This window comes from Harmonia axyridis, chromosome 5, assembly GCF_914767665.1.
Source record: "Harmonia axyridis chromosome 5, icHarAxyr1.1, whole genome shotgun sequence".
Classification (NCBI taxonomy): domain Eukaryota; kingdom Metazoa; phylum Arthropoda; class Insecta; order Coleoptera; family Coccinellidae; genus Harmonia; species Harmonia axyridis.
Window position 1 is genome coordinate 43,518,293 of NC_059505.1, and position 15,338 is coordinate 43,533,630.

General features: G+C 36.6%; 2 protein-coding genes across 6 annotated transcripts in view; one reads left to right on the forward strand and one right to left on the reverse strand.

The window, feature by feature from the left end:
- LOC123681232 (syntaxin-1A-like) overlaps positions 1–13,232 on the reverse strand; it is a 43,554-nt gene extending 30,322 nt beyond the window's left edge. For all 4 annotated transcript variants that reach the window (XR_006747665.1, XM_045619495.1, XM_045619496.1 and 1 more), the window contains exons 1-3: positions 13,058–13,232; positions 12,648–12,737; positions 6,997–7,096 (exon numbers count right to left, since the gene is read on the reverse strand). Coding sequence is in view for 3 of the 4 variants with exons in the window: in XM_045619495.1 (XP_045475451.1) it covers positions 6,997–7,096; positions 12,648–12,737; positions 13,058–13,090 (223 nt within the window). In the remaining variant the exon portion in view is untranslated. The remainder of the gene's footprint in view (positions 1–6,996; positions 7,097–12,647; positions 12,738–13,057) is intronic.
- A 23-nt stretch (positions 13,233–13,255) lies between these two features.
- LOC123681233 (GTP-binding nuclear protein Ran-like) lies at positions 13,256–14,872 on the forward strand. 2 transcript variants are annotated; one of them, XM_045619499.1, is made up of 3 exons: positions 13,256–13,580; positions 13,908–14,360; positions 14,435–14,872. In XM_045619499.1, exons 2-3 carry the CDS (start codon positions 13,929–13,931, stop codon positions 14,648–14,650), a joined length of 648 nt encoding a protein of 215 aa, XP_045475455.1. In that variant the 5' UTR covers positions 13,256–13,580; positions 13,908–13,928; the 3' UTR covers positions 14,651–14,872. The 2 variants fall into 2 exon arrangements, with proteins under 2 accessions (XP_045475455.1, XP_045475456.1); XM_045619500.1 differs by lacking the exon at positions 13,256–13,580 and adding an exon at positions 13,639–13,789.
- The last annotated feature ends 466 nt before the right edge of the window (positions 14,873–15,338 follow it).

Here is a 15,338-nt window from a genome sequence, read left to right on the forward strand (position 1 = left end):
AAAAAGTTCCCTCGGATATTGCATTGGGTTTCGCTCGAGGCTGTTTCGTAATTTTCGATAACGAACTGCTGTATCTAGGCTGGCGCTGGACTAAATCTAATAGTATTGTGTTTTTCGATTTACGAATTACGATTTTTTATAATGATACATGTAGGATATTGTATATGGTGTTTTTTTTTTCGAGGTATATAACTTTAAGTTGGCATTACTGTTCAAGATGGTGACCGATTTAACAGCTGTCAAGTGGTTTATTCTCAGTTTGGTTTGGCAATTCATCATGAATAGACTCAAGCCTGAACAACGCTTACAAATAGTGCAATTTCATTTAGAAAATAATGGTTCTGTGCGGAAAACGTATCGCGCACTACGTCCATTTTATTTTGTTTAGCGATGAAGCGCACTTCTGGTTGAATGGCTACGTCAACAAACAAAACTGCCGCATTTGGAGTGAAGCTAATCCTCGAGTGTATGTCGAAACACCGTTACATCCAGAAAAACTGACTGTTTGGTGCGCTTTATGGGCTGGTGGAATCATTGGTCCGTACTTCTTCAAAAACGATGATGGCCAGAACGTTACAGTCAATGGTGATCGGTATAGAGCCATGATTACTAACTTTTTCATTCCTGAATTGAACAACCATGATGTCCAGGAGCTGTGATTCCAACAAGACGGCGCAACATGTCACACAGCTCGTGCCACAATCGATTTATTGAAAGACACGTTTGGCGACCGCTTAATTTCACGTTTTGGACCAGTGAATTGGCCTCCAAGATCTTGTGATTTAACACCGCGAGACTACTTTCTGTGGGGCTATGTAAAGTCATTGGTCTATGCGGATAAGTCACAAATCCTTGACCATTTGGAAGACAACATTCGCCGTGTTATTGCCGATATACGGCCACAAATGTTGGAAAAAGTCATCAAAAATTGGACGTCCAGATTGGACTACATCCGAGCCAGCCGTGGCGGTCATATGCCAGAAATCATATTCAAAATGTAATGCCACAAGATTATCTTGCGGATAAATAAAATTCATGTCAATCGAATAATCCATTGTTGTTTTATTGCAATATAAAGTTCTAGGACTTTTTTATTCGATATTCGGATATTTGAACAGAAAATTTCAGGGGGATTAAAAATATTTTCCTTGACCGATTCCAAAGCTTCAATATCGAAAAAAATACACCCCAAAAACCGGCACGAAAGCGGGGAAAATTCAGTTAGCGCCACTTCAGAAACGCTTACACCCCCCGAAAAAAAATCCCTTATAATTTCTCGTGCGCCCGGTCGAACCTCGGAGAACCTCTCCAAAGAGAGGCGTCTCTGAATGGAGACGCTGACTGCGCTCTCCTCGAATTTCCGCTGTTTTCGCTCATTTTCCGATATTTGAAGATTTAATTTTCCCCACGACCCACGAAGGGGTGAATGAGGAGAGCAGGGGGGGTGTTCTTAAGGGTCAGGATCGCGCGTTAAATCGGTCCCAATCCGATTCCTCCATCGGGGGGGACAAACAACCCTCTCTCCGCAACTCACCCCCCCAACCCCCACCTCCACGCCATTGAATAGGGAGAATTAACGCGCTCGATTAGACTCAGTGAAAATCTTTGCGTTTCCCGCCCGGAATTCGATGATTCCGGGGTTTTGGTTCGCCTTCAATTCAATTCAATTCTTTATTGATCCCTAAGACACAGAATAATGTATAGGACAAGTCAACATCAGGAAAAAAAATAGCATAGTTACAAACTTTGAGATGCAAAATTTGACATTACAAGAAACGATATAAAGGATTAAATCAATGAGTCAGAAAGAAACTCCTGAGTGCTGTAAAAGCATTTATCAGCTAATATACATCTGATCTTTTTTTTGAAAGTTTTGATATCTAGCGATTTCAGCTCGTTCGGAAGATGATTGTAAAACTTGATTCCTGCAAAAGTAGGCGAGGTCTCATATTTGCTTGTGTTATGTCGTGGTATGCAGACGATGCTACTATGTCTTGTCTGATATTCGTGAAAGTCAGAACATTTCATAAGGTTATTGATGTTACATTTTACATGCAGGAGACAGTTCAAGATGTAAAGAGATGGAAATGTCAGGATTCCAAAATTCTTAAATGTCGGTCTACAGGACTCTTGAGGACGCAGATTGAAAATTAATCTTATGATCTTCTTCTGGGCAATGAAAACTCGGTCGCTACCAGAAGACCCTCCCCATAAAACTATATTATAACAGAGGTGACAGTTTACCATACCGTAGTATATATTTATTAATGCATCCATGGGTAGTGAGTGTTTTAGACGATGAATGGCGTAAAAAGACCGGTTCAATTTTTTTGCTAGATGTTCAATATGGAAATTCCATCTCAGAAACTCGTCTACATACAACCCAAGGAATCTGATGCATTCGAGAGATCTCAGAGCTCCCCCCTGAGTACTGAGAACCAACGGCGAAACTGATGACGAATCCCGTAAGCGAAATCGGATCACTTGTGTCTTATCCACATTCATGATGAGTGAATTAGTTCTGCACCACTTATTGAAGAGATGGATCACCATCTCACATTTAGATATTAATTCGATTAGGCTATTAGCCTTGATAGCAAAAGAGGTGTCATCCGCGAAGAGAATCAGAATGCACTCTACAAGATATTCAACAAGATATTCAGGCAAGTCATTCATGAATAGAATAAAAACAAGTGGCCCAAGAATTGATCCCTGAGGGACACCAAGATTGTTCTCATACTCGGTAGAAACGTGTTCCCCTACATGGACATATATGGAACGATTAGAGAGGTAGCTCAGAATCCAATCCAGGATTATGCCTCTAAAACCTATTTGGTATAATTTATCAGCGATGAATTTATGTTGAAGACAGTCGAACGCACGTGAAAGATCAAAAAAGATCCCCGCGACATGAGCACCCCCATCCAGACTACCGTACACAAATTCTACGAATTCAGTGCATGCCGTCTGGGTGGACCTACCAACTCTAAAGCCATGTTGTCTCCCAGACAGCACTGCAAATCTAGACAGGAATTCACTCATACGATGGTGCATTATTCTTTCAAAAACTTTCGATAATTGACTCAGCTCCACAGGGGGAGCTGGGGTCGTAGATGTTGCCGACTGCCTTACGCCCGAACTTATTATCGAGTCGAGTTATTCCTATACACTATACGCTCTATTAGTGTGACGTCACACACCGCCATTTTTGGTTCTCCTGTCAGTGTTCGGAATCCAAACAAACAAATTGTCATTTAAATTAGTACGGTGTCGTTGAAGGAATTGGCTTGTTTTCATGAATAAGAGTATTTGAGGAACGATTTCAGTATTAATTGATAGACAGAAGGAACGAGGTTGATACCAGTAAGTTTGAATCCTGTATCATTCCCCAAATTTTGTAAAAAGCCGTGTTCATTAGTTGAACTTCAAGTTCGAACTTACTGGCATTAATCTCGTGCCTTCTGTCTATCAATTAATAGTAAATACGTTCCTTAAATAATGTCATTTATCAAAATAAGCCAATTTCTTCAACGACAACGTACTAAGTTGAATGACAACTTGTTTGTTTGGATTCCGAACACTGACAGGAGAACTGAAATGGCGGTATGTGACGTCATCACTAATAAAGCGTATTGGTATCGATATACTGTCTTGAAATCGTATTAGGCCAATTGAAAAGTCCCCGATCTGATGCACAAATGGCGGTGCTAGTAGTGAATCCATATGATTTTTAGTTAGTACCAACCTTCAACCGATACGTATCAAAATTTGGCAGCAGTCCGACCGTTAGTTTGTGAGATATTGCGTTGTGAGTGTAGCTACTTTTGTTATTTAAAAAAAATATGGAAAAGAAAGAATTTCATGTGCTGATAAAATATTGCTTTTAGAAGGGAAAAAATACAGTTAAAGCAAAATCTTGGCTTGATGAAGAGTTTCCGCGATCTGCACCAGGAAAATCAACCATCATTGATTGGTATGCTTAGTTTAAACGTGGTGAAATGAGCACCGAAGACGGCGAACGCAGTGGACGCCCAAAAGAGGCTGTCACCGACGAAAAAATCAAAAAAGTTCACAAAATAATTTTGAATGACCGTAAAGTGAAATTGATCGAGATAGCAGACATTATGAAGATATCATCTGAACGTGTACTTCATATCATTAAAGAATATTTGTACATGAGAAAGCTGCGTGCAGAATGGGTGCCGCGCGAGCTCACAATCGATCAAAAACAACAACGTGTTCATGATTCTGAGCATGTTTTACTTTGGTAGACCGGGGACTTTTCAATTGCCCTATTATAGGTAGCCACAAATGTGAGAATTGGTCATGTAAAATTCTATGCATCCTATTTACAATGAAATGAACATCCATTGATTTCTCTTAAAATACAGTTAAAAGTTTTTCTTTAATTTCCAAATGAAACATCTTATTGGAAGATCATTTATCTAGTGGTAAAACATTTATTGTTGGAATTCCCAAGATCTATTGTTGACAATTCGTATTTACTACCACATTTACCAATAAGAGTGTTAATTTTAGAATTTTCAGGTATGAAAAATGTTACATCTCAAGAAGCTACTGTGTAGTGAAACAATTGTAATTGATAGAAGTAGAAATAGAATAACTCTTATTTTATTTTCTTTGTTATTTCAGAATAAACATTCAAACCAAACCGTTCTCAATTCGTAGACGCAACAAATTCCCTCGTGAAAATTTCCATAGCCTCCTTCCCGTTTTGAAAAACACCCTCTGTTTGCCGCTACCGATGTCAATTTTATTGCCCAGATAAAATCTGATTAAACGCTATTCGACATTTCAATACGTTCTGAATTATTGCCCTTTTTTTCAGGACGGGCGCATTTCAATTACCCGCGCCTATTAATCACAAGGTACCCCCGGCTATTGTGAATATTTTCTACCGTGTGCGTTCGTTCTGTTTCCCGGAAAATTCGAAATATCCGTGGGGCTCTATTTACACGACGCGCTTCTCGTATTTGAGCATCGATTTTCCTCCCACACACATACATATAGTCTAGCAGGCCTCGTTAATTCAATTATCGTTTCTGTCTGTGCTTCCCGGTACTGGATAAACTCATTTGTGTAGTTTATTCTAGGACTGATATTCGATTCTGTCGGTTGATGACACTGTGGCGGTTTGGTCGAATAGTAGGATAGTTTTGGTTGATTCTGCCGTTTTGGGCTGGTTGGGGGCTTGAAAATTGTTTAAATTGGTAGTTCCAGTTACAGCGACTCGATAAAACACAGTGGCGACAATTCGTTCAAATTGAGCCTAAAAATGGGGAACTATATAAAGGGTGTTTTTTTAAGAGCTATAGAACTTTAAATTGCAATAGAACAACGATGGATTATTCGACTGACATGAATTTTATTTATCAGCAAGATGATCTTGTGGCATTACATTTTAAATATGTAGTCCAATCTGGAAGTCCAATTTTCGATGACTTTTTCCAACATTTGTGGCCGTATATCGGCAATAACACGGCGAATGTTGTCTTCCAAATGGTCAAGGGTTTGTGGCTTATTCGCATAGACCAACGACTTTACATAGCCTCACGGAAAGTAGTCTAGCGGTGTTAAATCACAAGATCTTGGAGGTCAATTCACAGGTCCAAACGTGAAATTAGGCGGTCACCAAACGTGTCTTTCAATAAATCGATTGTGGCACGAGCTGTGTGACATGTTGCGCCGTCTTGTTGGAACCACAGCTCCTGGACATCATGGTTGTTCAATTCAGGAATGAAAAAGTTAGTAATCATGGCTCTATACCGATCACCATTGACTGTAACGTTATGGCCATCATCGTTTTTGAAGAAGTACGGACCAATGATTCCACCAGCCCATAAAGCGCACCAAACAGTCAGTTTTTCTGGATGTAACGGTGTTTCGACTGGGACATAAGAAGTGCGTTCTTTGTGGAGAAACTCGCGAATTGAGTGAAATATCGTATTACTGATATGTTTTCATTTCCGCGTGCTTCTTGTCAAATTTGATAGTTCATGTTGGGGACAGAATTTGCTTACTGAAAATGACATATCGTCGGCTAAGAGTGTAAATCTGCTAAGTCCATTTTGAACAATTTCACAGGAGACCAAAAAAACCGTACAGTACAGTGTTATAATAATAATAATATGAGAGTTTATTCATGAAAATACATTCAATAGAGTTTATTGAATGTATTTTCATGAATAAACTCTCTTATTATTATTATTATTATAACACTGTACTGTACGGTTTTTTTGGTCTCCTGTGAAATTGTTCAAAATGGACTTAGCAGATTTACACTCTTAGCCGACGATATGCATCCTCTATCTATGTTTATTACTCCGGGGTATCAATCCTAATTCATTGTAAAACGTATTTTCGTCTGATAAAAATAATACAGAACATATAAAAAATACCATGTAATAATAATGATGGTGCATTATTATGTTTGTATCTCTACATGTCATAAATGAACTAAATACTAATAGTAAACAGTAAAAATGCGATAATTTCCTCTTCGTTAAAACACTCGTTACGAAAATAAAAAAAAATAAATAAACCATGCGTCCGATAAATAATATAAGAGGACGGTTAATCGATTACAGAATTCTAACGAATTTCTACGAGTTCGAACTATCCGCTCATATACGAACGGATGTGAACGAAAGCGGCCGCTTCGAAAACCGTCAGTTGAATTAAATATTCAATGAAACGAAAAGGCGAACGGGCTGGATTACAAACAATTTCATCGCTCGCGGAAAACCCGATGGTAATGCCGTCGAACATGCCAACTTGTCGTTTGCAGTGGTTTATGTGGCAATCGAGACGTCGTTTCGTGAAATCGTCGTCGAATTTGAAAAAAATATGTCTATACCGGCAAAACGATCATAATTCATTAGGAAAAATAGAGTATTGCGAAATGGCGGATGCGACGGGTTTACACACCGGCGCATTCACCATTTCGCACAATAACAGGATTTTTTTCAAACTCACTTTCATCGATCTGGGGTGCCGCTAGTATTGAACTGTGTTTTTTCTTTACTTCCTCTACGTTGGCCTGTATTTTGTCTATCATGTCCCGTATCTCCTCCACCTGGAAAACAACAAAATTATTTAAAAAAATCGATCAATACACAAATGTATTCGTCAATAGAATTATGCAATTCAGATGCATCATCAACCTTGAGATCTAAAAACGCTAGCTGAAATCTGTTCAATGGTTTCGGGCAATTGAAATGTAGTTTTGCCGAAATAATACTAAAAAATAACGCTTTGGTCGAATTGGGAGTTAGTAGTTAGTTGTAAAATAACGACGCAAAAGACTATGCTGAAATAAATGAGAATCATAGCGTCAGAAGTGAAAAAAAAATTAAAAAAGTACGGCATTAGAAGGTATTCGTAAGATTCTACTTTGAATTTGGGTCGAAGAAATTACTGGAACTTTAAAATATAACATATTAGCATAGTTGATTCATTGGTTAGTATGAGAAATGATTATCATGGTTAGATGCTAATTTTGTGATCAGAATCACATGTTCAGCTATAAAGTCGTTCAAGTTAGTTCTCGATTTCAAATCAATGAAACTCATATACAAATGACAGTATACAGGGTGTTCCTTAATTGGAGATACAAACGAAAATGAAAGATTCCTTAGATAATTTCGAGGAATAAATGCTATAAACATGGGCCCGCTAACTAGATATTTATAATAATTTGGAATTTCCTGAAGATTACTAGATAATTGTTGAAATTTTTATCTCGAAATCAGTATCAGATACGACAAAACTTCAAGAAACCAAAAAGTGTTGTACAGTATAGTTTATTCAAAATCACTTGAACTAGTCCATAAAAACGCTTGGCCATATATGTTCCTTTGAAGTGGATAGCGCGATCTGCAAAATACCGGGATTTATCTGAAAGTATTGTTAGGAAATAAATTCACTGGCCCCAAAGGAATTTCTGGAAACTTGGACAAACCTTGTATAATCGAAATATTCATCTTCCGCCAAGTGACTTCGGATATACTACAACAAAGTTTCTTATTACATTTTTCTTTTTTTTTATTACATTTTTCTTTTTCTTTATTACATTTTTTTTTTGGTGGACCAGTGGTCCACCAAAAGAAAGTTCTGAAGGAAAGAAGCAGGCACTGTTTCAGATACATTCAATCACATGATGAAAATTTTTAATTGGAATATCTATGCCAAATTGCACACAGTGCATCTTGAAAACAGAGCGTTTGCAGGCCCATGTTTATAGAGCTTTTTTCTTCAAATTATCCGAGTAATCTGTCATTTTCATTCGGTCCTCCAATTTGGGAACACCCTGTATATTAATTTAGTAATGAACTAAAATATTTTGATGAGAAAGAATAAGAAAAATAATAACAATTGGGAAACTATTATGAAAAAATTCAACACCCTGTTTCTCAGAATACGAAACATTTGCGAACAAAAGTCATACAGCAAACTGTCATAAGTTTTTCATGCAAACTAATCTCCAAAATGTTGCCGCACTTATTCCCTAACACTCTCTATAACAATTAGAGGGTTGTTAAAGAATTTCTGCCATACTTTTGATGTTTCAAGAAAATTTATACATATCTTTGAACACTCAATTTAAGTTCTGTGCCCAAGTAATGCTAAATATTTAACCTTATTCGATGAATGAATGAGACGTCACATTGACACGTAACCTCCAAATTTGTGAACATAGAAGCACATATGAATGTCAGTTTTGTCATCTGAGTCATAGATGGACTTATAAACTTGCAAAACTTGCAAAACCATAGAACTCTATTACTCAATCAATACAATTCTTCTTTCAGTCCATTCTAAAAGTTATAAAGTGTTTATTAAATTTTCCAGATCTTCGATTTTCCAGTCACGAAAGAACGTTGACGTCGAAAATAAACATTTTTCCCCCTAGACTTGACGCGAGCATCTCTTACAAATTACCCTAGGTTATGAACTACCGGGTGTTATTAGTTCATAATTGGCTGGAAGCCTCCTCGAGTCGTATTTCGAAGCAAATTCCCTCCCCGATATGATATACCGGTTAACTTCCGATGCTTTTACCCCCGGACAGGGTTGTTGTTCCCCGGGCTCATTAAACAAGATATATGCACCGAGCGGTATATTGTCAGGCGCCAGTCCCACTCCAGACGGGATAAATTCCCCGCTTCATCCCGTTCACATTGAGCTGGAGGCCGGCTCTGATGTAGGTCAACTTCCCAATTCAGAATAGATCTTTTTTAACTTCACTGAAAATGCGCAAAATTTGTTACAAAAATCATATGATTGATGCTTGCAGCTCGAGAAGATGATCCATGAATTTTAAAGGGTAAAGAAATATCAACTCTATAACTCTTGAAGTTTTTTTTTAGAGCTATAGAACTTTAAATTGCAATAAAACAACGATGGATTATTCGATTGACATGAATTTTATTTATCCGCAAGATAATCTTGTGGCGTTACATTTTAAATATGATTTCTGGCATATGACCGCCACGGCTGGCTCGGATGTAGTCCAATCTGGACGTCCAATTTTCGATGACTTTTTCCAACATTTGTGGCCGTATATCGGCAATAACACGGCGAATGTTATCTTCCAAATGGTCAAGGGTTTGTGGCTTATCCGCATAGACCAATGACTTTACATAGCCCCACAAAAAGTAGTCAAGCGGTGTTAAATCACAAGATCTTGGAGGCCCATTCACAGGTCCAAAACGTGAAATTAGGCGGTCACCAAACGTGTCTTTCAATAAATCGATTGTGGCACGAGCTGTGTGACATGTTGCGCCGTCTTGTTGGAACCACAGCTCCTGGTCATCATAGTTGTTCAATTCAGGAATGAAAAAGTTAGTAATCATCGCTCTATACCGATCGCCATTGACTGTAACGTTCTAGCCATCATAGTTTTTGAAGAAGTACGGACCAATGATTCCACCAGCCCATAAAGCGCACCAAACAGTCAGTTTTTCTGGATGTAACGGTGTTTCGACATACACTTGAGGATTAGCTTCACTCCAAATGCTGCAGTTTTGTTTGTTGACGTAGCCATTCAACTAGAAGTGCGCGACGTAGTACGCGGTACGTATTCCGCACAGAACCATTATTTCTGAAATGAAATTGCACTATTTGCAAGCGTTGTTCAGGCGTGAGTCTATTCATGATGAATTGCCAAACCAAACTGAAAATAAATCACTTGACAGCTGTTAAATAGGTCGCCATCTTAAACAGTAATGCCAACTTAAAGTTATATACCTTGAAAAAAAAACACCAATTACAATTGAAAAGAAGCAAGGAAAATTGTATGGAGGGTTGAAATTTCATTTTTCTCGAACGATTCCCAAGATAATAAATCACAAAAAGTTGAAGAAATTAACCACAGAACGAAATTGTTATCGATTGTAATCAAATCAACCTGATAAATATAGAAAAATAAACATTCGGAAAAATAATTTCATCAAACAGGAAACTAAATATTACAATCAGGAATCAGCTGATGTGGAATATTGCAAATCCGGATAATAAAAGTAGAAATTGTTACGCTATATAGCCATGTCCTCACCTATAATCCACATATTATCTTCGACCTTACGCTGTGTTCAAGGAAATGAATAAATATGATGTATTGTTTATTAATAGGTTTTTCTTTGAATTTCTACGAGTTAGAGCACTCCCAACTCTGATACATCAATGCCGATCCATTTTCTTTTGAAATTGCATTTTATTCGACAGAGCAGTACTTTTTGCGCTTTAGGACTAATTTTTGTACTGAAGTTTTCACGAAAATTATCGGTATTTGGGAAAATAAAAATGAAAAACTAATAATTTCGCTATAATTCACCTATTTTTATTTATTATTGCCGAAATCAGTAAATGTTATACTCTTCAAGCAGTAGTAGTTTTGAAACGAATAATATCCAGTTTTTTTGTACCAAACTTGTCACGAAAAATAAATAGTTTTCCAATAAGAGGTTTCGTTTCGAATAGTTCGCTATCTGGGCAGCTAAAACTTCTGAAACTGCCAACTTTTGACATTTGACAAGCAAAAACTACGCCATTACTAAAAATTGAACGATACATCCTTCAACAACGCACTGAAGTTGTGAAAATTCACGAAATGCTGAATATTTTGGAGTCAGAGTTTGCAAAATCAAATCACTTTTGGGTCATCGTGAATCCTCAATGAGCTAGGTTAATAAGCAGAGTTGTCGTATTTGGGGCTCGGAAAATCCAAGAATCATAGTTGCAAGCAACGAAACAATCACAATTTTTGGCCAATGTGCAAATTGGTCATGGAAAATTTCATGAAAAGGTTATGGTGCTGCAACCGTAGCCGTGACGGTCATTTGGCTGATATAGTTTTTCATCATTAATGGCATACCTTCCTCTATATTATGAAATAAACAACCATTGATTTTTCTTTAAATATTTTCGTTTTTTTGTCAGTATCAAAATGAAACCTCTTGTTGGAAAACCTTCAATTCTCGCGAAATTCACAAATCTAAAATTAATTCTTTCGACCTCAAAATCCAATCAACACGTTGAAAAATTAATAGGTCGAACTAACAAAGGAAAAACACGGTGAAAAGCCGCATGATTGAGCTGGAAAAGTGCGATATCATGGAAATCTGTCACAGTTCCTCTATTGATTCTATTCGGCCCACTCAAGGATTTCCCAATGACATGTTCCACACTCGACACGAACCTGAATTTCACTTAATTTCAGCGAAAAAGCGCAAGCGATAATTGGGGGTCAAATACAGGGTGGCCCGATAAAAACTCGGCTCGATTCGAACATAAATCAATCGAAAGAAAAAAATGAAACTGCCAAACCAAACATTTCATTATTGAGCATTTACAAGTTTAAATTCATACAAGAAAGGGAATTCCCATTTATCTACAATGTGTTTCCGGTCCACCCCCGTACAAACATTACGACCGATGAGAGCATAATTATTTTAAACGATTGCTACATGGATTTCGGACTAAAAGATTAACAAAAAAAATATTAGCATCTACACAATGATAGAAAATCAAATGAATTCATATCGCAGTTCGCTTCGCAAACAGATACCTAATTAAATTTGAGAGATAAAGAAGCATCTCTACAATCTAGTATACTGACCAAGTAGTTTGAAATATTATTTTGCTGAGCAAAATAGAGGTTCCTTATAAGAAAAACACAATAATTATCTAATTAATAAAATTTGAAAAACCGCAAGTTGTTATTTCCCACTAATGAAGTTGACAAATGGAATCATATGCATTTAAAATACCCATTAGCTTTATCGCAAACTGTTTCAAGCATAAAACTCAGAACAACGATGACTTCCGCCAGCAAATTGCTTCTTCATGTAGCAACAGGGTGTCATTACTAGCCTTCATCAAACTAACGTTTTTCAGTCTTATCTGTTACCGTGCAGGAAAGCTTTTATATTCACAAAAACTTTGACGATACCGATAGAGCTATTATTAAATATCACCTCAACAATAAAATTACGTTTACTCATAAAACTCGACTCAAGAAAAACTGTTGATCGTGGTTAAAAAAAACTGACATCCCTTGAACCAAATATTAGTGTTCTTCTACGAGCTTGTTCATCATTTTGATTGACAATATCGAAATCACTCACCTCTGCAAAAAACGCATCCATAAATCCATCCCTGCCCTCGACATTGACGGCAACATCATCTGGACCAACATCGTCATCGTCACTTTGGGCCTAAAAGATTTACGAAAATTTCAACTTTCTGATGATTTAAAAACAATAAGAGGGGTGGGGTATTGTCATTTATGACAAATCTATCATTAACCTAACCTAACATTGATCAATCAGTACTTCGTAAATTTAATTGGATCTTGATTTTCGATCACGATTTGCACTGATAAAGGTTTATCATGGGTGTCATGATGTACATTTCATGTTGACATTCTAAATGTACACACAGATTTTTCCTGAATATCATTAAATTGATGAAAATCTGATTATTTTAGAGAAGTTGAGTGGGCTAGATTTTCAAATGAGAAATCAGATATGCTTACCGCAACCAAAGCTGCCAATCTATCTTTTGTCATTTTAGACCGACTTTAATCACACACCACAAAAAACTTTTATTTCATAAAAAAATCCCATTCAATACGATTAAATGAACGACACCGAGCCTAGAATCCAACGACAGAACTCAACACCATCGAACTGACAAATCGATAAACTGAACTGCAGTGCTGCGACCTTAACGCGCATGTTCTGTCTATTATTATGACGTCAGAGGTCATGTGACAATTTTATTTTCAATTTTTTAGGATTTTTTCAAATTTGTACTGATAAATGTTTAAATTTTATAATATAATTGATATGTTTATGTATGAAGAATTTATTGAAAATTATTTGAAATCCTGTATTGCTGATTTTCCAAAATTTTCAAGCTCCATCACTTCGTCACGTCAAGTTTGCCGCCCAATTCGGAGAGAACGCCATTGTGAGCTCTAAAGACTTGTAGACTTTACCAGAGCTATCAGTCATTTTCGTTTTCATCACTGTTTGTTGAAGGTTTAAGATTTAAGGGTAAGTTCTGCTTGCAATTCTTGAAATAGGTGTTCGGTTATTTTTTTAATCAATCCACTATTAACATAAAAAAATATTCATTAAGTCGGTATGATATGTCTAAATTCCCATGATACGATTCGACATTCCTTTAGAATTTAAAATTTGTATTGGTTTGAAGCGTGTTAACGAACAGACGTTGTTCGGAACTTCTATTTGACTATTTATAGGTATTTATCTATATTTTAGATGATTATATTGAGTTTTCTAATATTTCTTCTACTCATTACCTTGAATATAAATTCAGGTTAGAAATTTCTAGAATAATCTCACGTTTTTCTTTTACAGATTCACATATAAATTCCAAAAATGGCAGCAGAACAAGAAATGCCCACATTCAAATGTGTTTTGGTTGGTGATGGAGGTACTGGAAAGACAACCTTTGTGAAGCGTCACTTGACTGGTGAATTCGAAAAAAAATACGTAGCCACACTTGGTGTTGAAGTACATCCTTTAGTGTTCCACACAACAAGAGGACCCATTCGTTTCAATGTGTGGGATACAGCTGGTCAAGAAAAATTTGGTGGTCTCCGTGACGGTTATTACATCCAAGGACAATGTGCCATAATTATGTTCGATGTTACATCAAGAGTTACCTATAAGAATGTCCCCAACTGGCATCGTGATTTGATCAGAGTTTGTGAAAATATCCCAATTGTGTTATGTGGTAACAAAGTTGATATTAAGGACAGAAAGGTCAAAGCCAAGAGCATTGTTTTCCACAGGAAGAAGAATCTTCAGGTAAGAATAAAAATTCCCGCCAATTTTCAATAAATCATAACTTGAGTTTATGCTAATATAACTATTTCTTGCAGTATTACGATATCTCTGCCAAATCAAACTATAACTTTGAAAAACCCTTCTTATGGTTGGCGAGAAAACTTATTGGAGACTCCAACTTAGACTTTGTCGCTTCACCCGCCTTGGTACCTCCAGAAGTCACGATGGATCCACAATGGCAACAACAAATCGAAAAGGATCTCAAAGAGGCTCAAGAAACAGCCCTTCCCGAAGATGATGAGGATCTATGAGCGAGCCTCTGTGTATCTAAGTGATATATACCTTTAATTTTTTAACTATTTTTATTTTGACCTTGTAATGAATGAGCTAAGTGTGTGCTTATTTATCAAAAATTTGTTGAATAGTAATGTTAACACGAGAGTAAATGAATGTCGTTAAATGAAATTGACTAAATAGTTGTGAAGAATGAATAGGTCATAGGTTATTTTCAAATAAATAATTTTTCATGATTTTTTACTTTGTTTTTTTTTTCACCCCAAAACTTTCAGGAGAGAATAAGTGCAACAATAACTTCTGAATTAGCAGAAGCAGAAAAATTAAGTCTGGAATTGCTTCGTTTCGAGGCGGTTGAATTTGAAAAAAAATTATTCCGTTGAAGGTTGGTACATTCATTTGAAATAATAATGTTTAAATTATTTGTTTTTTCCCTTTGGTTATTACTTTGTTCATCAATGGTATTCGGAGTAACTGAATGTTCTCCTTTTTTTCAAATACAAAGTTTGATAACAAGAAAATACTATATGTTTATATACGAAAGTCAGTGACATAATAACTTCAGTCTAGTTAGGGCTGAATAAGTGCACCAAATTTCAAACAAGTCACTTGCACAATATGATATTTCATAAATACTGTTCCTTTTTAAAACTTTCAACAAGTATCTCAAAAACGAAGAAATTCCAGAAATATGCTCATAGGAAT

Coding starts and splice junctions, on each gene's coding strand:
- LOC123681233 (XM_045619499.1), top strand. CDS start 13,929: ATGGCAGCAGAACAAGAAATGCCCACATTCAAATGTGTTTTGGTTGGT. Junction 14,361..14,434: donor ACAGGAAGAAGAATCTTCAG/GTAAGAATAAAA, acceptor TATTTCTTGCAG/TATTACGATATCTCTGCCAA.